The sequence below is a fragment of the Protomyctophum parallelum genome (assembly GCF_964188405.1).
Source record: "Protomyctophum parallelum genome assembly, chromosome: 1".
In the NCBI taxonomy this organism is placed as follows: domain Eukaryota; kingdom Metazoa; phylum Chordata; class Actinopteri; order Myctophiformes; family Myctophidae; genus Protomyctophum; species Protomyctophum parallelum.
The window spans coordinates 78,038,323-78,060,152 of NC_139697.1; the positions used below are offsets into that span (position 1 = coordinate 78,038,323).

The 21,830-nt window shown below is 42.2% G+C and overlaps 1 protein-coding gene across 4 annotated transcripts in view; it reads left to right on the plus strand.

Annotated features, from left to right (window-relative positions):
* Window positions 1-21,830, plus strand: part of pknox2 (pbx/knotted 1 homeobox 2) — a 98,235-nt gene that overhangs the window by 50,507 nt on the left and 25,898 nt on the right. For all 4 annotated transcript variants that reach the window (XM_083780465.1, XM_083780468.1, XM_083780466.1 and 1 more), the window contains exons 3-4: window positions 11,647-11,753; window positions 14,482-14,618. In XM_083780465.1, coding sequence (XP_083636591.1) covers window positions 11,667-11,753; window positions 14,482-14,618 — 224 coding nt within the window. In that variant the 5' untranslated portion in view covers window positions 11,647-11,666. The remainder of the gene's footprint in view (window positions 1-11,646; window positions 11,754-14,481; window positions 14,619-21,830) is intronic.

The window sequence follows — 21,830 nt, forward strand, 5'->3', positions numbered from 1 at the left end:
TAGGACTGGTGCTGCCCCAGCCCGTAGGACTGGTGCTGCCCCAGCCCGTAGGACTGGTGCTGCCCCAGCCCGTAGGACTGGTGCTGCCCCAGCCCGTAGGACAGGTGCTGCCCCAGCCCGTAGGACTGCGTGTGCACTTACAAAATATCACCCTCCCCGTCCGGCTTTGTTCCCTCGAACACGGGACAATTGTGTTCGTATAGACACACGCGACAAAGCCAGACGCACCATGGTGGATTCGAACCATGGTGGTTTTTACATTTTAATTATCAATACAAAGAACCTGCACAGAATTGTGAACAACTAAAATAGCAATTTTCCAGCTTGTATCCTAGTTACTGTACAACAAAGGACCGTTTTACATTCAGTGTGTTTTTTTTAGTTTGGGAATGTCTAATGTCTAATTACATTTTCCTGGCCGATACATAGACTGGCCTAGCAGGTGTTTAAGCACAACAGGAGGTTGTTGTGATACAGTAGCTGTAAACCGATCCCCAGCCTGGGTGAGTGGGCCCCCAAATATTTGGCAAAACGATTTTGATTAGTATTAAAATAATAAAATGTGCCCAGGCCGTAGCGTAACGGTCTGGGCACCGGACTGGTAATCCAGTCGCAGTGTGCCGCGTGTTCGACTCCCGGACCCGACACGGCCTTTACTGCATGTCATCCCCCCATCTCTCTCCCGTTTCCTGTCAGCCTACTGTCTGTCCCTTCAAAAATCAATAAAAGGCGTAAGCCGCAAAAAAAATATCTTAAAATAATAAAATGTAAAAAAGAAAGTCATGGTTGTCATTATTTTCTTTAAAACCATGATAATGTGTTTTCTTTGTGATACAGATAATTAGGAACTTTGAGTATGCTATATTGGTTCCATTGATCCAAGCCAGAACACAATGATTGATCATTAAAATAAACGTGCTCTGAATATGTAGTCGGCCTACCCACTATATTATAACCATAATAGCCAAATAGCTGCTGTGTTAAGTGGTAAGATGGGTGGGCCGCAATTGGCGAATGATTTCATGGTTTTCAATTGGGACCTGAACCAGAAATGCTTGAGAAGCATTGCTTTTAACCTAATCACTTGCCCAAATTACGCATTAACCTTAAGGCACATTTTTATACTATACATGTGATAATAATAATAATGTAAATTTGTATTGTCCCCGAAGGGGTATTCGTCTTCACTGGTCTGTTCAAAACACCCACAAAAAAACAACACATAGCACAGAAAAACACATCACCAATTCAATACATAGCCATGAGGTCTGCACTGTACACACTACCATCCAATCGGTGGGGCAGTTTGTTTAATGCCTGGATGGCTGAGGGAACAAAACTCTCACTAAAGCAGACCTTGTTCCACGCTAAGGTTCTGTATCTTGCCATGGGGATGTGGGGGGGGGAAATATATGTAAATTGTTTTGAAAAATACTTCTTTGTACTTTAAAGAAAATCAATAAACATATGTTTAAAAAAAAAAAAAAAAAGGTTCTGTATCTTTGTCCACATGGCATGAGGTTGACAAAGTGATACAGATGATCAGTGTCATTTGATATCGAAAGTGATAACCTCCTAATTAATCTTCTGATGTTGAAAACAATAAATGTTTCCATAGCAAAACACCTTGTTCACCATTTGCGTGAAGGTTCTTTTTAGCTGGCCTTCCATTTTAAAAACTAGAATACTGCTCGACAAAGAAACTTCCTTTAACTAATCAGACCACAATAACACTTTTCAGTTTTCATTACTCTGACCGTGAACTTTAACTCAGTGCTTGCTATAACGGTGTCGAGACTCGAGAGTTGCTTTCCTAACTATGGCGCATCAAACCCCAACTTCAACCGCCCGCGAGGATGAGTCCCGTCAACAAGAGCTGGTGAATAAATGATAGACAACTGGTTTGTATTCAAAGTACGGGAAGGTGAGGAGCACGGTGTGGAGAGAGAGAGAGAGAGACGGCTGCCGGCTCAGGTTAATGAGGTGGTCTGGGAGCGGAGACTTGGGCCGAGCGAGCTACAGTACGTGAGAGGATCTCTCGTCATAGCCTGAAGGGCTTTGTAGCCTTAGGACCACTGGTGTGCCTGTCTTTGCTCCTAGCTGCAATGAACGTATTTGCACGCATGTGTGCGTGCATGCGTGCGTATGTGTGTTGCCCTCAGGATGATGCTGGCTAAAGCCTTTTTGTGTCTGAATTTGAGCATTAATTAATGAATATGTTTGTGCTTGCACCCCCCTCCCCCCACCCCAAGAACTATGAATGTGTAGCACCTTTTCTCACTTGACGACATTCTAAGTGGGTCCAGGTTTATTTCCTGTTGTCACAGTGTTTGTCAATATCAGTCGCTGACAGGAAGTAAACTTGGACCCGAGCTGTTCCCTAGCAACGCAATTCCACTGACACGGTGTATTGTATACGACACGTTTGTATGGCTTCACTCTGATCTGTGTGGTTCGATGCCTGCATCCATACAAGCACCCAACCACAGTACACAGTGCCCCCTCCCCCCATACACACACGCACATGCACACGCACACAGGCACGCGTAACAGCACGCGCAACCTCATTACCGCTCAGCCCATTATATCTAGCTTTTCACTCAATGCCATCAAGGCCGCTCCCGGTGTTTGCATTGCAAATCAGTGCTGACAATGAGGCGATGATTAGATCCTGCACATAATTCAAAACACCTGATTTATTTATTCATCTGGCTCTAATGCTGGTGACTCAGGGTGTTAAGATGCATGATATCTGGCCAAGGTGACAGACCCACTTCCAAATATTATTCATTACATTTCCAGGTCAACCTCTTTACCGCAAGGCTCAAACTGGAGAGATTAAATGAGAGGGGGCCTTTTTTTGGGCAACTAACTGGCCACATATTTGTGTGATAGTCTTATGACTGATTTATACTTGGTTACAGACCAAAAAAAGCAGACCTACACGCTGATATTGAGTTGCAGCACGGTGCACTGTGATCTTGTAGATCTGTTATTTTCGGTGAAGAGATTTTATGTTATGAGTGGGTAAAGGAGGGGGGGCACCCAAGACAGACCACTGGTGAACCCTGGTCAATGAAGTGGTTAAAATGCCATCCCTCATCCATTTTTTGGTTTCTACGCTCTCATGACTTGAATGCAGTACACAGGAATTACACACATGCGTGCATGGACCAGTGCAAGTGGTATCTGGTAAATATGCAGAACTTGATTCGAATTTTACTGACCACTATAGACCGATTCACAGAGGGGTGCCCTGGGCGCGGCCATTACTGAGGTGTAATCCATGGAGCAGGTGCTCCGTAGGCCAGGTGTAGCTAATCAGTGCTGTTGCGCTTAATGATACACCTCAGTAATGGCCGCACCCAGGAAACCCTCTGTGAATCGGTCTATACTGTATGTGCCAAGCCTCAGAATACCATGATGGTATTGTGATGCCACCAAGGTAAAATATTTTAACATGTTTTAATTAACAAGCTGTGGACTTGCACAGTGAAACCCAAATACCGGTAACAGCATATTAACAGCAGTCATTGTGGCAAATCCTGTTGACTTGAATTACATTTAGCATTGCTAACAGATGCAATAAAAGGACTCCATTGTGGTTTCTAAAAACACAAAACCCATAGGTGACAGCCATGTGCTAATAGAGGTTTTTTAACCACATGAAACCTGGCGCCCCTATTCTGAGCATGTCAAAACAGGCAAACATTTGGCAAATAGCAGATCTACAAACTCACAGCGTGTCACGTTATCCATTTCATTTGGCATTATAGGAACCCGGGACTGAATAAAATACAAATATTAGCACTCATCATTGATTCGTTTTGAGTTTCAGACCTTTGATCAATACGTTGAACCGGAAATGGTGATGTTTCCAGAATCACAATACATACTGTACATACATACCCATCTACCTTGATCCACATTATGCCTAAACATCTCCACCACATTCCTCTAAAACACAATGATTGCAACATCCTCCTTTGTTTTAAGGAAATGTATTAATTTATGTTGGAATTAGATCCATTCCTTGTGTGTGTGTGTGTGTGTGTGTATGTGTGTGTGTGTGTGTGTGTGTGTGTGTGTGTGTGTGTGTGTGTGTGTGTGTGTGTGTGTGTGTGTGTGTGTGTGTGTGTGAGTTTATGTATGCGTGCAGGGCTGGAAACACACACATGACCACAATCATCTCACCACATCCCCTTGACTCACAGTCATCACCTGTTTTTGGTTTGGTGAGGAAAGTGATCTATTCTGCACCCTCCTCTACAGGGCTAAACTGTAACATCAAAATAGTGTACACTGTACACACATTCGTATTGAACTCACTGAACACACTAATGACTAACATGTCTATTTATATGTGCTTAGACAGAGACTCATCAGTACACAGTAAATATCCTCTGTTTTATTTGAACCAAATGGACATTGATTTGACTGTGTGTAGGCTGTGATAATATCCTACAGATACACACCGACCACAATAACTCTTAACTCTATAGCTATATCATTGACCTCTGTCGGACTCTACCATCTACTTTGTTATTTTTGAGTGGTGCAGCCACTCCATTGCAGCCACTCCATTGCACGTTCTTAGCTTACGCATGTTTTATGATAACTACTTTTTATATATGTGATGTATGCCATGGTGTCCCAGGCTGGGTCCGTCCGAGCACGGATATAGCGTTATAGCGTTTGTTCACCACCAAGTGTCACTGTTTCGTAACACACGCACTCACGCATGCATGCACGCACGCACGCACGCACAAACAGGTCAGGGAGGAGGGCTTGTACAGTACAGTACAATACGTACAGCACAAGTACAGTACAGCACCACTCATTTCAGACGGGTCTGATTTTAAAACAATGCATTGCTGCTGTTGGGGTGGAAACCTCATATGCTATTTGTGTGACACTGTAGAATGACAGTATAGTCATGAAGTAGGGCATTGATTTACAAAACTAGTTCAGATTCAACGTTTTAGAATATGGGTTTTACAGCGTTTTCACTTTTCAGTATGTGTTTTATGGGTAAGTGTCCCATTGTCTTAGACTAGAAGCTAGCCAGGCCAGCCAATGATGAAAATCTGACGACTTAGTCGCTCAAATGCACATACTATAGCTAAACAGATGGATAGATACTTTAGATATATTAGATCGATAGCCTATGGATGGATGGATGGATGGATGGATGGATGGATACCGTAGATTGATAGATAGATAGAAATAGCACCTGAGATGTTTTTTAATTTGGTGGTTACTGGGTGAAAGTGTGATAATACTGATAATAAATACCACCTACTGACTTTATATCAAATTATCAATATAGCATGCCATAGGACAATTTTATGGCTGAGATTGGATTTGAAAGACTGGAGCTGCCTCAACTCCAAATTCACAAAAAGCCTTTGATGTTTCTTTTTTTAAGAATAATTTTATGCTTACTTTACATTTTCCATTTTATGCTCGCTTTTGAATTTTGATTATGACTACAGGCAATTTTCGATTTGTATGCATTATGAATCCTGTGATAATTCAAAGTTCTATTGTTAAGGAACAAACATGTCATGTAAAATACTTATTTTATGATTTATCGTACAACTGCATCAGTCATGGGTTCAGTGAGAACTGAGAAGTGATGCGAGATGATTCTGCTTGTTTTAGCAGGTAGATTTCTACAACAATTGCACTTTATCCTATAGGATTCATGTGGCACATTTTATTGGGTGTTGAATCTGACTTTGGAAGGTCTCGTTTGTTGGTGTTGTTGGAATGGTACAGTATGTGTTTAATGGTAGACAAGGTTGTGTGTGTGTGTGTGTGTGTGTGTGTGTGTGTGTGTGTGTGTGTGTGTGTGTGTGTGTGTGTGTGTGTGTGTGTGTGTGCAAGCCATTGCTTCCTCAAATCTGCCATTAGGTGGCTTATTCCTCGAGGGATGGCAAAACTTGAGAGGCCGTCTAAAATACTGTGCAGTAATTGGAATTGCTTTATCTTTAGTCTCATCAATTAATGTGCAATTTTCCATTTAATCACTAACACGCTTACTGCATTTGCAATTAAAATTAGGTGCTGATAACGGAGAAGATGCCTTTCAGCTGATACCAGTTGGAATGAGAAGAGAAAGCAGGGGAAGTCGGTTTACAAAATGGCTCGCAGACAGACACGGCACGCAAACACATGTGATCTCACTTGTGCACACATATACAGTATACGACATGGCACTGAATCCATACAAACCATGCATGCTTGGCAAATATACACAAACATGTGAATGTGTCAACAGGAAACATGTTGGAAACAATTACATAAATTACAAAATTCACATACAGTACTGCACCATCACCAGTGGTGGAAAATCTACTCACATTTTTTACTTAATTAAAATGATCAATACTGCCATGTAGAAATACTCTGTTACAAGTACAAGTCCAGAATTCAAAATTTACTTGAGAAGTGTATTTGTATCAAAAGTGCTTAAAGTACCAAAAAGTACTCATAGGCAGAATGTCCCTTTTCACAAGTTTTCAAAAGTATAAAAATCTTTGGAAAATTGCCGATCTACAAGCTTGTAGATGTAGTAAAAATTGTACAAGTACAGACAATTGGAAATCCTCCAGTAAAGTAAAGTACAGTAAATGTACTTAGTTACAGAACACTATTAACATGAAGGTTTGGATGGGAACGACTGGACTGCTTGCCACTCATGTCTGAAAGGTGTGGTGGGAAGAGGAACTGGCATGTTGACCGTTCTGCTCGGTGGGGTTGCCAGGTTCTGATGTCAGGGGAGGAGGGATGAGCTCACTGGAGGGGAACGTGTGTTCCGTATGGTCCAGCATCCAAAGAGAAGAGAGGGATGAGCTGTTACCATCACTTCCTGGCTTGTCTGAGTATCTGGTGACCCAGAGACCCAGACACTATTCAGAGAGACTCCTTTTGTGTATTCTGTGATTCTCAGGAGGATCACACAGCTTCCTTTTCTTTAAATTGTTAGTTACTAAATAAAAAAAGTTGTGTGCAACACCTTTAGAGATAAAACGCATGATATGACATATGAGCACGGTGCACATATTTGAGTCTCCAATTTGATTCATTGCAATGCATTGGCTTTCATTTTGTATGGCCACATTGCACCAGTATGCGAGCTGAATTTAGAGGTAATAGTTCTCTCGAACTTGCCCAGGTTATAGCTTAATTTGACCACAACAAATACGTTCTGTGGCATCACTGGGTGTTTAGTCATTTGACCTACAGGAACCATGTTGCAATTGTTACAGTCTGTCATCATAAACAAGACATGACTGTACAGTAAGGAACTGTGTGTGTGTGTGTGTGTGTGTGTGTGTGTGTGTGTGTGTGCATTATATTCGTAATGTTTTTTCTTTTTTGTGACTTTCGCCTGTATTTTATATTTTTTATGGAGGGACAGACAGTAGGCTGACAGGAAATGGGGAGAGAGATGGGGGGAAGACATGCAGTAAAGGCCGTCGGGATCGGGAGTCGAACGCGCGGCACACTGCCAGACTGGATTACCAGCCAAGGTGCCTGGACCACTGAGCCATTGCCCAGGCCCGCACATTATATTCTAAACTATTAACCGTGTTCCTGACAGTAGAACTTAGGAAGAAAGTACCCACAATGTGCTGCCCTGCAGTAAATGCCAGAAACACTATTACATGTGAAGCTGAAATAAAGCTAAAATATGAGAATAAAGCTACAGAGCAGCACGAGAAGTGACGTAAATACTCAGTAAAAGACAACAGCATTTGAACAATTGAGAGTTGCAGTAGACCTGCAGTTTTCTGGGAGTTTGTTCCAGATACCTGTAAGTAGTGCATAAAAAAACTGAATGCTGCTTTTCTTTCCACGTTTCGTTTTGACATGGGGACAGAAAGCAGACCTGTCCCAGGACAGACCACCTGGTCCCAGGACAGACCACCTGGTCTGGATGGTTCAGAACATAGCAGAATGTCAGAAATGTATTTTGGCGCTTTATAGTGATATTTTGAAATAAATTATTCAACAGAGAGGAAGCTAGTGTAACGATGTGAAGAGAACTGGAGCGAAATGAACCACTTTCTTGGCATTAGTAAGGACTTGAGCAGCAGCGTTCTGAATCAACTACAGCTGTCTGGTCAATTTCTTTTGGACTTAACTGTCTACTGCGAAGTGTACGCACACAAGTTTTTCCAAATGATGCTTAGGCATACAAATACTCTAATCCTTGATACATTCTTACTATCAGGATTCAGAGAATGTTTCTACAACCTTTGAAAAATCATAGAATATTCTGTGTCGCTCCATTCCACGGGTGCCCTCAAAAGACTCTGCACAGGTGTCCTAGAAATTCCTGATCCATTAGCAACAATCGTATGAAATACACGGGCTCTTGTGAAGAGCACAGTTGTATTACATCATCCCATGGGAATGCATGATTTGGTGTTTTTCCCCGGGCTCCTACAGGCTTGACAAAGCATTTTTTCCAGTGATGTGATTGACGTGTGAAACAAATAGTGACCCATAGGTTGGCGAACAGCGCCATCCAGCGTAAAAAAAAAACGTGGTAACTCGTGTTTGGCAGTCAATGATAATAGGCTGACTTTGCAACTTTCTAATGTGGCTGTTGAACTTCACGTCTAGAGTCCATGACTGCGCCAACATTTCTGTCCTGGGTTGTGTGTGTGTGTGTGTGTGAGAGAGAGAGAGAGAGTGTTTTTACATTAAGAACTTGTGAATGTGCAAGTGAACACACAAGGGCTGTGTGATTATGACAATTCACAATAATGATCATCTTTGATTTTTTTTTTTTTTTTTTAAGATATTTTTTTGCGGCTTACGCCTTTTATTGATTTTTGAAGGGACAGACAGTAGGCTGACAGGAAACGGGAGAGAGATGGGGGGATGACATGCAGTAAAGGCCGTGTCGGGTCCGGGAGTCGAACCCGCGGCACACTGCGACTGGATTACCAGTCCGGTGCCCAGACCGTTACGCTACGGCCTGGGCCATCTTTGATTTATTGATTGAGTATTTATTAACAGTTTGCTGAATGGGTATATTTCATGTGAACGCACAACTCAATACAAAAGGCTATTACTGTCACTGATAAAGCATTCTTGTTTACAACAGGGTCCACCATTTTCAATTTATCAGAACAATTGTAGAAGTACAAATATACTCAAAAGGGAAAAGAAAAATATACAGTAAGGGGGAAACGGGGTGGGGGGATACAGATTTTACGGGGGCCAGTTGCAGGCGTCCGTAGGTGCCCTTTGAGAGTGGTTTTGAAGGAGTCAAGGGATTTGCATGTCTTAATCACTGTTGGTAGGGCGTTCCACATTTTGGTGGCATAGGAACGAAACAAATTTAGTCCCTTGTTTAGTCCCCCACATGGTTTGTTGAACTCCATCTGGTGTTATGGGTGTGAACTTCGTTTACATTAAAGGAGAATTCCATACTAAAAGGCTTTCTTACCTTTATTTGTAGTTGTTACGTCCCCACCAAAGAGGTCCAGGTGTTATTTTGTGCAAAAGCGCATTATTGGCTATTTCCCCTACCATAAGCCCTCAATGAATTGCATTGAATTGAATGGGGCTATGGGGTGTTGTGCTAATTCGCTTACTTCCATCGCTCAAAAATATAGTTTTTTGTATATATCCTCTCTTCATAATGTGAACAGTATCCCAAGCGGCACACTTTACTACTTATTTCGATGGAATTAAGCGAATTAGCACAGAAACCCAACCCCCATTGAGGGCTTATGGCAGGGGAAATAGCCAATAATGCACTTTTGCACAAAATAACACCTGGACCTCTTTGGTGGGGACGTAACAACTACAAATAAAGGTAAGAAAGCCTTCTAGTATGGAATTCTCCTTTAAGGAAGTATTTAGACAGGTACATGTGGGTATCATGGTGGTGTAGTGCATCTTGTGGACCAGACCCATTGCAAGATGTTTTACTCTGTCATCAACCCTAAGCCATTCCACCCTGTGGACAGGGGTGAGGTGGGTTCGGGGAATGAGGCCAAGTAGTAGCATGAACAGTTTGTTTTGGGAAGTCTGGAGCCTTGTTTTAAGGGCCTTTGAAGTGCTGTGGTACCAAGAGGTGCATGCATAGTCGAAGAATCCTTGTACGAGGGCTCGTTAGGGTCTTCAAGGTGTTTTTGTTTACCAGTGAGAAGATCCTGTACAGGAATCTTGTTCTTTGTTTGACCTTTTTGATTACGTTGGTATCCATTTTATCACCAGAAAGATTTGCCTCTAGAATAGTAGGTAATTTCATCTTTTCGTTTGATAATATTGTCACCCACTCTTAACCAAGAATTTGATCCAAAGAGAATGGATTCAGTTTTTCCCAGGTGTAAAGATACGTAGTTTGTTATCAGCGAGCCAGGTGCAGATACTACAGAGTTCAGAGCTGAGGGCCTTTTCAACCTGCAGTTTGTTCCTGTAAATGCAAGCAATAACATAGCCGATGGCTATGTTATTGCTATATTTTACTCTTAACACTAAGCATTTATGGAGGTTGAGCAGCATGCAATTCAAGCAGACAAAAAAGATAATTAAATAAAAGGGAAGTTTAAAACAAACTAATAATACACAGCAGCAAATAGCGAAACATATTGTAGGTTGATTATAGCTCCAGGGTGAAGCACCTGCTGTGTTTGCCTATCGTACATTGGGATACAGGTAGGGCCGGGCTGCGTGGGTGTGTCAAGTCTATCAACTGTGCTTGTGTGCTTGCTTGCTTGCACGTATGTGTGCGTGCGCCCGTGCGTGCGTGAGTGTGTGTGTGTGTGTGTGTGTGTGTGTGCATGTGTGTGAGCATGTACGTAGGTGTGTAAGCAACGCTGAACCAATTAGCTCCTGGGGGTGGTGATAGTTATGAAGTGTGTGTGTGTGTGTGTGTGTGTGTGTGTGTGTGTGTGTGTGTGTGTGTGTGTGTGTGTGTGTGTGTGTGTGTGTGTGTGTTTGGGGGGGGGGGACTTCAGCCCTGTGGGGTCCCGGCCAATGGCAATAAACCCACTGGCAAGAGCCCTAATTAGCCCCTTGATTAGATTGGTGGCCGAGACAACACCAGCAACCAATACACAGTCACCAAGGTGACCTTATTACGGCACATGTTGTTTAGAACAAGCTGTAATTGGTGAACAAGCTTGGCCGCATGTAATTGGTAAACATGTAAACTTGGGTTGTACTTTATACTGTGTCCATGTGAACACAGTTTTTTATGCTAGGATGGGTAACAAGACTGCTTGCATGGTTGAGTTCGTAAACACTGAGTCCCATTTGCTTGAGAGAGAGAGAGAGAGAGAGAGAGAGAGAATACATTAGGAAATGGTGTTGTGCACGAGAAACAAATGACAGTGAAGTGAGACTAAAGATTCTCCTATTATTTTATCACAGCAGCACCTGGTGGTTGAGGCTGAAATAGAAGTTACTGGCCGCTTCATCTTGCATATCCTAAACCCTTCCCACGGTTGCGTAGTATCCATGCGCTAATTTACGAGTAACCGCTTTTAATCACAGTTAACTATTACTATTCATGATATACATTTTAAAATGTCTTATGTTCCATTCCACCCATTTGTGGTAATTCATGTTTCTTTGCTGACACTGTGATCATTATTTATGTGTTTTCTTTCCCAGTCTCGATGTGAACCTATCCCATGATGCAACATGTGTCCCCAGCACCAGCAGTGACGATGATGGCCACCCAGAGTGTTCCTCCACCAACGTACCAGGAGAGCCAACAGGTCAGAGAGGTCACAGCCGCATTCAGCTCAATGCTTACCAAAACATTAAACCACCTTGCCAGCTTATATGTGATTGTTATAATAAGAGGTAATGTTTTTATACCTTGTATTACAGGGGTAGATGTTAGCGCTGAGCTCTGAATTAGCATAGTTTATCAGTAAGATTGTTAATGTGGGTACAGACTGTGAGAGGTAATATAGTTCGATTCCTGCTGGGGACGCTGTGGGCACAGGCGGCGTGTTCCCTCCTCCACGTCATCAGTGCCCATACCCGAGGCGGGGGTTGGCGATAGGGCCTTTCTGTGTGGAGTTTGCATGTTCTCCCCGTGTCCCCTAGGGTAGATACCCTCACAAAAACATGCCGTAATCCTGGTCTCTAAAACTACCTCCCCCTGGCCAGCCGGGGCGCCTGATGGAGGGGAAAGGAACTGGTCGGAATAACGTGTCCCTTCCACGCGCTATGTCCGGCCGGGGAAATTCCCCTCTGTCAGGTGAAAAGAAGCAGCTTGGACTCCTCATGCATAGAAGGAGGCATGAGGTCAGTCCGCTGCCCCCCCAGGTTGGCAGAGGAAGTGTAGCGCCCAGGATTACATTAGATAATTGGCACTGGGTGAAAAGAAAACTGGGTTACAAAATCGTGGGATAAAATTTTAAAAAAAGAGAGGTAATATACTAAATATAGTATTAGTAATACAGTATGGTTTAGTATTAGTATGGTAGTATAAAAGAGAGCGGTTGAAAAAAGAAAGAATAAACCTTGTGCGTGGTGTTTAACACGCGTAATACCTCCACCAGCTATAGGTCGGTGCAATGCCTTCACCCAGGCAAACGGCATTGGGAGAAACCTTTGTTTATGTAGTCACCCCAATGATGGGAAGTAGAGCAGCTTCATCAGACCACCTCGCACCACCTCTCCGTCCACACCACATCCGTCTTCCCTCGCCCAGAGGATTAGTGCCAGGGGAGAGCTCCTGAGCTGCATCCTGCGCTCGGCAAATGCAAATGAGAGCTAGTTAAGTGTGAAGAAGCTAATTTATTTCCCATTTGGAGCCGGGATTAAGACTTGAAGCTTCCTCATGCAACCCCCCCACTCCCCCCCCCCCCCCCCCCCCCCACCACCACACCAGCCCTGCACGCTCGGCTGGGTGATGGGAAAGAGGATGCGTGGGGCAGGGTGGGTGGGGTAGTCTCATTTCCTGAGAGTCAAAAGGATGTGCAATTGAGAAGTGGAGGTAAAGGGTGCGTAGACAATGGGCCATGTTCATGAAGCATGTCAGCCCATGGGAAGAGGTTTCCCTCAGTCCAGTAGCAGGAATTACAAGTTGGCCAGGCGAAAAGCTGACACCCCCCAGATAAGGTGAACATGACGTCAGCACAATTTAGTGACTGATTGACAGCATTAACAGCTAAATCAAATAGTGTTCACGCTTAGTGATGTCTCAGAACATGAGACGGCGGGGCTTTCGCTTGAAAATCTCTATAACAGAATCGAAGTTCAGACCTTCAGTTAAGTTAAACCTCTCACTCAACGCTAGGAGACACAGACCATTTAGGCTGAGAGGTTGTCATTGTACTTCTGGCGTGCACTTTTTACTCTTTGTACACTAGTAAACAGACGTTCAACAGTACATGTGGTCATTGGCAGGGTAATTAGTGCTTCAGAGCTCATAACCCAAATTAATCAACCAAAATCTGTGCATTCGGAACATGAACAATAAGCTATACGGTAGGGTAGCCTATATAAAACAAGCGTGTCTCATTCAATTAGTGAACGTATCTTATCTCATTCATTGCAATTAGCAGTGTTAGCACTCTATGTGAACTATAGCAGGCAATAACAACACTCATTGCAGCTATAGTTCTTTATTTGTAGTCAGGGTCAGACGTGTTTATGTAAGGAAATGGAATGTTGCCAAATAGCAGATTTAGTATGTGATCCTCATGAATATGTTTGCCTCCAATGACCACGTTTTAGCAGTGTTACACACATGTTTTTAACCACATTAGCCCCAACACATTAGATTCCCATCCAAACCACTATAGTGAACTAAATCTAAAATAAAGTTTTACAGTATTTACAGTAGTTTGCAAATATTTAGCTCACTCCACTGTTATTTAAATACTATAAACCAGTGCTTGTAATGAAGCACAGGAATGGTCATGCATATTCCAGTTTGTAAGCAGACACAAACTGATGCTACTGCCCACTTCTCAATTATTAGTGCTGTGCACTGTATGTGTACTTTTGATTTAGCTTTTGTTTGGACCAATATCATTTTACTGTGTGTAGTAGAATAGTCTAGCAGCTTGAGTGTACCGCAGCCAAAAAAGACATGCGTCTGAAGGGTGACCTTTCAAACAAGGACATTTACAAATCCAAATCTAAATGATAAGTAATACTAAAACATGACTTTAACATGGATCAATCAAACAAACAAACAAAGAAAAAGAAAGAAACCCCTACATTGATGTCAGCCAATGACATCACCAATACGATAAATATGTATATCCGACCAATAACAATGAATGAACAAAATAATTTTACAATGTTCAAAGGATTTTACAATGTTCAAGGCTTCAAGCCTGTCATGTCACGTAATACATTATGTCTCAAACAAACCATGTATAAACAGACAAGTGGTGAGTAATGGAGAGTTCTCCCTCACTTAGTCACACTGTGTGGGCTCTGTATTTTCTGTTTAAAGTAACAGGCTTGGTTATTCCCCAGATGACGGGCACCAGTCAACAGAGCACCAAGACCCCACAGGTCCATATCCCAGCAGCCTCGGCAGCAGGAAACACCCCAGTCAGTGTGACCCTGGACCCCCAGGCCCAGCTGGAGTCAGACAAGAGGGCTGTTTACAGGTAGGATCGTGCCGAACACACAGCGGTGTGTGTGAATCTCAAAGATCTGTGATTTGTCACGTTACAGTAGAGTACTGTGTACGATACATCTATCTCAGACAAGTTACACACACACACACACACACACACACACACACACACACACACACACACACACACACACACACACACACACACAATTTGGGCTTCGCGTGATACTGCAACTGCAATGAGAGTTTGTGCTAGACTATGGTTAGGTTTAGACTATGGTTACGACTATGAGTGTGCCACAGCTGTAGGAATGATATTTCTTTATGTTTTATATAAGTAAGTTTAACATGATAATGTGTTACCTTTGGACATTATTAAAATAAAATAAACATTGTTTTCTGTGTTTGCTTGCTTTGGGCAATCTAGTGAAGTACGGTAAATGTAAAGGCACTTAGATAGCATTTGACACAGACTTATAGCATGTTATGTAGACAGCACTATAATTGTATTGTATGTAGTCATAGCACGTCATAGTACATATGTATAGCATAGTAGTAAATATGTATAGTTTATATGTATAGTGTATGTATAGTTTCATTATATAGATATTCCACTGTTACTTTCTTAGCTTACGCATGTTTCATGATAAATGCTTTTATGTGATGTATTCCCATGCTTTTGTTCTTGCTTAAATGTAAGTTGCTCTGGATTAAGAGCGTCTGCTAAATGCCTAAATTGTAAATTGTAAAGGCAGTGTAAGTGATATTTCTTGTTTAAAACAGTTTTTTTTGTTAAGAAGTATAAAAGCTCTATATTATTGAACAATCATTGCTATGGAGTGTTCCGTAACAGCTCTTTAAACAGAAAATGCATTTTAAGGTCAGGATACCAATTTTATCCAATCAGGAGAGAATCATATACAGGATGTGGGATAAACAATAGACCATCATGCCATTAAGTTGTTAATGAAATGCCACCCTGTTGTTCCCAACACCCTGTTGCCACCCTGTGCGACTGTGGCTCAAGAGGTAGAGCAGGTCGTCCAAAGATCCATGGGTCGGCGGTTCGAATCCCAGCTCCTCCTGTCTACATGTCGAAGTGTCTTTGGGCAAGACACTGAACCCCAAATTGCTGGTGTATGAATGGGTGAATGGCCTGAACTGGGACAAGCTGGAGTTGGAAATGCATTATTTTCAACGAGGGCAGCGCAAATAAGAGCAATTTTAGGCATGTGTACAACATGACAACTGTTTCAAAGTATTGTACAGTAACAACTAAAGTCTCTGTCATGTTTATGTTGTACTATAAAAAACTATCTAAAATAAATGGATTTAAGATCATTAAAGCTGGGCTGTTGCCTGAGTCCAATTGCTATGCTCTTCGCCAATAGAAGTCTATGTATGAAAGCCGCCATTGGACTGGCCCCATGAAGTGAACGGAGTTGTTGTAACTCTGTCTTACTCTATGGCTCTGGGCTGTACTACGCTCTAATGATTGGTTGGAATTGGCATGGCAACCCATTGTTTTTTCACAAAATGTTTTTTTCTTCTTCCGTTTATTAATGAGCTGGAGAGACGGTTAGATCCCTGCTATTGAACAAACTACAAAAACAAACTACGGTACATAATTACTATCAGAATATAGAGCTATTTAAGTTATTTTAACAAACTAATATATGCATATATATCACTTACTACTGCACCTTTAAGAAGTGCAAACCACTTCATTTTCTGCCTCATTTGCCGCAAGCACTCCTGGGCAGAATAGTACTGTAGCTAATAATTAGTGGTGTTAGTCTTAAACTGCCTGGATGGAATGAAAATACAAATCACCTGTTGTTGTGCACTGTTTGACTATTCTGGATATAAACCCCACATCTAAATCTAAGATTTGACAGTAAGTGAAGAATAATAAGAATATCATTGAGGATTTTGGAAGAATGTCACACAATTAACATACTTTTTTTTTTACCATGGGTCGTATACATACAATTTCATATTTAGATTATTTTCAGTAATTTCTTTCTAATCAGAGAAGGTGGTGATTTTCTGTTTGATTTGTTACCATTACTTCCTCACCTGCAGCATAAGTTTGGGCTTAAAAAAATAATCACTTTGAAAGTCACTGGCAACTGAAAACCAAACACCAATTAAAAAAACCACACACACACACACACACACACACACACACACACACCTCACTCCTCCTTCAGCTTATCGTTACAATATTGATGCCCGCTTATAATGAGCTAGGATTATCTATTTATGAAGTAAATTATTCAAAATACAGGCATTCTTAATCGCTCCAGCAGTCTCCTGGCGTAGGACACAGTTTGTCTCACCGAAAGAGACACAAAAGCTGCCTCACAAAATTCACACTCAGGCCTGCAGTGATGACACTGCACTCTGTGCTCGGCTCTCTGCCCTGGCTCCTTGGGTTCCCCCCTGCGGGCATCCGCCACTACTGTCTGAGTAGGTGCGAGCCCCTGTGCGCAGCCCTGAGGCTTGCTGCTGTAAAGTCCTCACCAAGCCTGCGGCTGAATTTCTAAAATCCTCTGAGATACAAGGCTCCCTTTGATGTGAGCAGCCATCTTTGGAGGGGCTGCGGGTGGTGCGGGTGGGGGTTCCAAATCAGCCGCCTAGATCCACACAGGCTTTTTGGAACACTCTCCCTCCTCCTTCCTTCTCACGCACGCACGCACGCACGCACAGCACACAGTATACTACACACACAGGATAGAGAGGAGCAGCAGAGCAGCTCAGACCTTGCAGTGGGTACACTGTAATGATGCAGACATCTTGCACGATATATAGGTCTTCTAGTAGTGGATTAAAATAATGCATTTGGTGGATAGAAGCAAGATTACTGGTTAACAAGAAACCTGTATTATTTATTTAGACTTTAGAGTTTTTGTAGAAGTAACAACGAAGTACCAGACGTTTGAGTGCTCATTGCTTTTACAAGATGTGAAATCAGATGAGGAAGGAGCCTGACCTTGTTAGTGTCAGTCCTCGGGTGAAGTCCTCATTCCAACTGTAAATAATGTTACACTTCTGCATGGCTAACAAACTGTTTGAAAATCATTCAATTAAGGAAGAAAGAAAACAAATCTGGAAAAAACACATTCATCCTAAAATAGTCGACCTACAGCTTGTTGATCTGCTATTTTATCTGCTATTAAGTGATTTGGTGTAGATGGGGAAAAAAGTCCAAGTACAGTTGCAACTCAGGTCTGTTTTGCTACGATGAGAGGGTTGACGTGGTTAAAGGAGTAGGATTTGACAGTGGTGAGATCCTTGTATAAACAGAATGCTGTGATGTAAATCTCCCACTGGGACATATTATCATTCACTCCTCTGGCTGCTGAAAGCCTCTTCTCACGCTGCATGGTCAGCCTTTGCATTTAGCATTGAGACTGGATTTGAGCGTATACATGCATGACTTGCATGTATTTGTAAGGAGGTTAACATGCTGACACAGTCCCAATTAACACGTACAGAAATTGAAACTTGTCTGCTTATCGTTGCTGTAGGGCAAGAAACCTCATATCTCCATATTCTAACTTTTTCTTCCGTAAATCTACACCCTACTTGATCACACTACAGCGTCACAAAAAGGTAGCCGGACTTCAAGCGGCGCGTTTCGAGCTTGTAGATCTGCTACTTTTGCTATTTTTTTAATTAGAAGCCTCAAAGGTAACAGTTTTGGACAGGTTTCCACCCAACAGAGACGATGCTAGTATGCAGTATGCATGCATTTGTAAGGAGGTTAACATTGACTCTTTAGCTCATACAGAAATGGAAACTGAGCAGCTTATATTATGTATACTCGTTGTGGAGAGCATTCATGATTACATTATGTATTCTCGTTGTGGAGAGCATTCATGATTACATTATGTATACTCGTTGTGGAGAGCATTCATGATTACATTATGTATACTCGTTGTGGAGAGCATTCATGATTACATTATGTATACTCGTTGTGGAGAGCATTCATGATTACATTATGTATACTCGTTGTGGAGAGCATTCATGATTACATTATGTATACTCGTTGTGGAGAGCATTCATGATTACATTATGTATACTCGTTGTGGAGAGCATTCATGATTACATTATGTATACTCGTTGTGGAGAGCATTCATGATTGTCTCCACCAGCCGAAGGCATGGGGAGAGTATGTTTTGCACTCCGTCCGTCCGTCCGTGTGTCCGTCCGTCCGTCCGTGAACAGCTAATCTCAACCACCGTTAACCCGGTCGATGCCAAATTTTGCACACACACTCCCTGGATGCCAACCATGAACCTCTGCCCCAAACTTTCCAGAACGGCCTGTTATAGCGCCACCAGGAGGCCGCTTTGTGCAAAACAAGTTTTTGCACAGTACACCTACAAATTTTGTCCAAACATCACGCAAATTGGTACACAGTCTCTCTAGAGCCATTCAACCAAACCGGTCTTTCAGATTTCTCAGACTCCATCCTGATTGGTTAAGATTGGCTTCCAAAATTCACAGGAGTGCTCAGTTTCAAACAAAATGCTGCAAATCATGAACACATCGCGTGATTTCCGTGAAATTGTGCACCCACATTCCCACTAGGCCCAGGACAAAATGCCACATGAACAATTTCAACTCAGCCTCAAGGTGGCGCTATAACTGGCCCAAAAGTGTTTTTACCTCTAACTGCACGGATCTGTGGATAACTTTCTATGCCAACTCCCTAGAGGCCAAGGAAAAACCTTTGCCTGGAATGTTTCACATCTGCTCTTTATAGCGCCACCAGGAGGCCGACATATGTAAAACACATTTTCTATTATTTGTATCTGAAACTTTCATGGACTAATTGTGAATAGACTATGTAGCAAGGTCACTGTCATCCTGGTGGAGACCTGTGCCCAGTAGGGCACTTTTTCTAGTTACATTATGTATTCTCGTTGTGGAGAGCATTCATGATTATATTATGTATACTCGTTGTGGAGAGCATTCATGATTACATTATGTATTCTCGTTGTGGAGAGCATTCATGATTATATTATGTATACTCGTTGTGGAGAGCATTCATGATTACATTATGTATTCTCGTTGTGGAGAGCATTCATGATTATATTATGTATACTCGTTGTGGAGAGCATTCATGATTACATTATGTATACTCGTTGTGGAGAGCATTCATGATTACATTATGTATACTCGTTGTGGAGAGCATTCATGATTACATTATGTATTCTCGTTGTGGAGAGCATTCATGATTATATTATGTATACTCGTTGTGGAGAGCATTCATGATTACATTATGTATTCTCGTTGTGGAGAGCATTCATGATTATATTATGTATACTCGTTGTGGAGAGCATTCATGATTACATTATGTATTCTCGTTGTGGAGAGCATTCATGATTACATTATGTATTCTCGTTGTGGAGAGCATTCATGATTACATTATGTATACTCGTTGTGGAGAGCATTCATGAAATTATGATTGGAGGGTGAAACTCTGCAAGGTAAACACATCACATCCAGTAGACAGTATCCATATCTTCACATACTGGCTCTCACGTTGTACTTGTACATCTTAGGTGGCTGTGTACATACTGGCTCTCACGTTGTACTGGCTGTGTACGACCCTCTATAAACGGTCAAGGTGTCTGTCTGTGTGTGTTTATCCGAGGCTAATCTTGAAAACCAATCAGTGCTACAATTCTTGTGAGTGCTGCCAGTATGCGTACAGTACCACGTGTTTAAAAATGTCTTGAAATATTGAACTTGCATTTTATCATCTCTGTCAGGTGGAAATGTCCAAAACTGAAATAGTAAAAGTAGCAGATCGGCAAGATCAAACCGCGTTACTTTGGTCTGACACTGTAGCATTAATTTACAAAAAGGAAAAAAACAGCCTGCCCGACAGTAACGGTATAATAGAAGTCAATAGGGCTTGGATCTGGCTGAAAGTGAAACCGTGACCAAATTCATAGTCATACATCATAGACACATCGTAGATACACCATAGTTACATCATACAGTATAGATACATCATACATCATGGTTACATCATAGTGACATCATAGATACGTTGTAAATGAATGATGTCACTGGCTGGCCACATGAAGTCTGAGATCCACAGAAAACACCCAGTGTTCCTGATTGGATCTCCAGATCCACATAAAACACCCAGTGTTCCTGTGTGGATCTACAGATCCAATGTTCCTGTGTGGATCTACAGATCCAATGTTCCTGTGTGGATCTACAAATCCAGTGTTCCTGTGTGGATCTACAGATCCAGTGTTCCTGTGTGGATCTCCAGATCCACACCATACGGGTTTTGAAATAATCAGGTTCCCGAATGGCATCTCATACGATACGGGGACACTTGCATGCCGTGGCCATCTATGGCAGCACACCACGCCATCTAACAGCCATGACAACATGTTGTTGATCATTACTGTGTGTGCCGCACTTCCAACAGCTTCGCGTTTGACAGGAATAAAACCAGCTCTGCACCTCCTCCTTTTTTAAGAGGGCGGCATGTGTTGCTGCTCAGCCGCTGCCGAATGCAGGAAACTGTGTCAAAGCTCAAGTGGTTTATTGGCTTGTTTCTTTCAGATATTTGCTTTTATGAGTTTCCTCACTGCTTGACTTTTGGATGAGAAAGGAAGTCCACGTTTTGTGGCCCGAGTTAGCAATCTGTGTGTCTTTTTTACAGAAAAAAGATCATAATGCAGTGTAAAGCTCCCTTGAGAAGACCACAGCATATAGTATACATTCAATGTTGTCTTCGAAAGCTTGTCCGCCAATGGCGCTGGGAGGAAAGCAAGTAGGAGTATATTCTACCAATGGCTCTCAAGGTGGGGTCCGGGTTATCCCCAGGGTTCCTTGAAGGGGTTCCAGTGGGTCCCCAGCTAAATTAGTTAGTTAATATAGCATCTCAATCATCTCTTTTACCCTATTTTGTTATTATTTTGTGTGTGATGTGTTGTGAGCTGGCACACACATTTGAGAATCACTGTATTCTTTGTTGCTGTCTGGCAGAAAGCAGATAACTCATAGTGCTATCGAACACCCTTTAAATCTGTGTGTTGGTTACAACAAATATTGAACCAATGAATCAGTATTAAAAAGCACTTCGGACAAAACCAGGAACTCCACTTGAGCTGGATGTTTTTGAGCAAGACACTGAACCCCTAATTGCTCCTGATGTGCTGGTTGGTGCCTTGCATGGTTTCCACTGCCATCGGTGTATGAATGT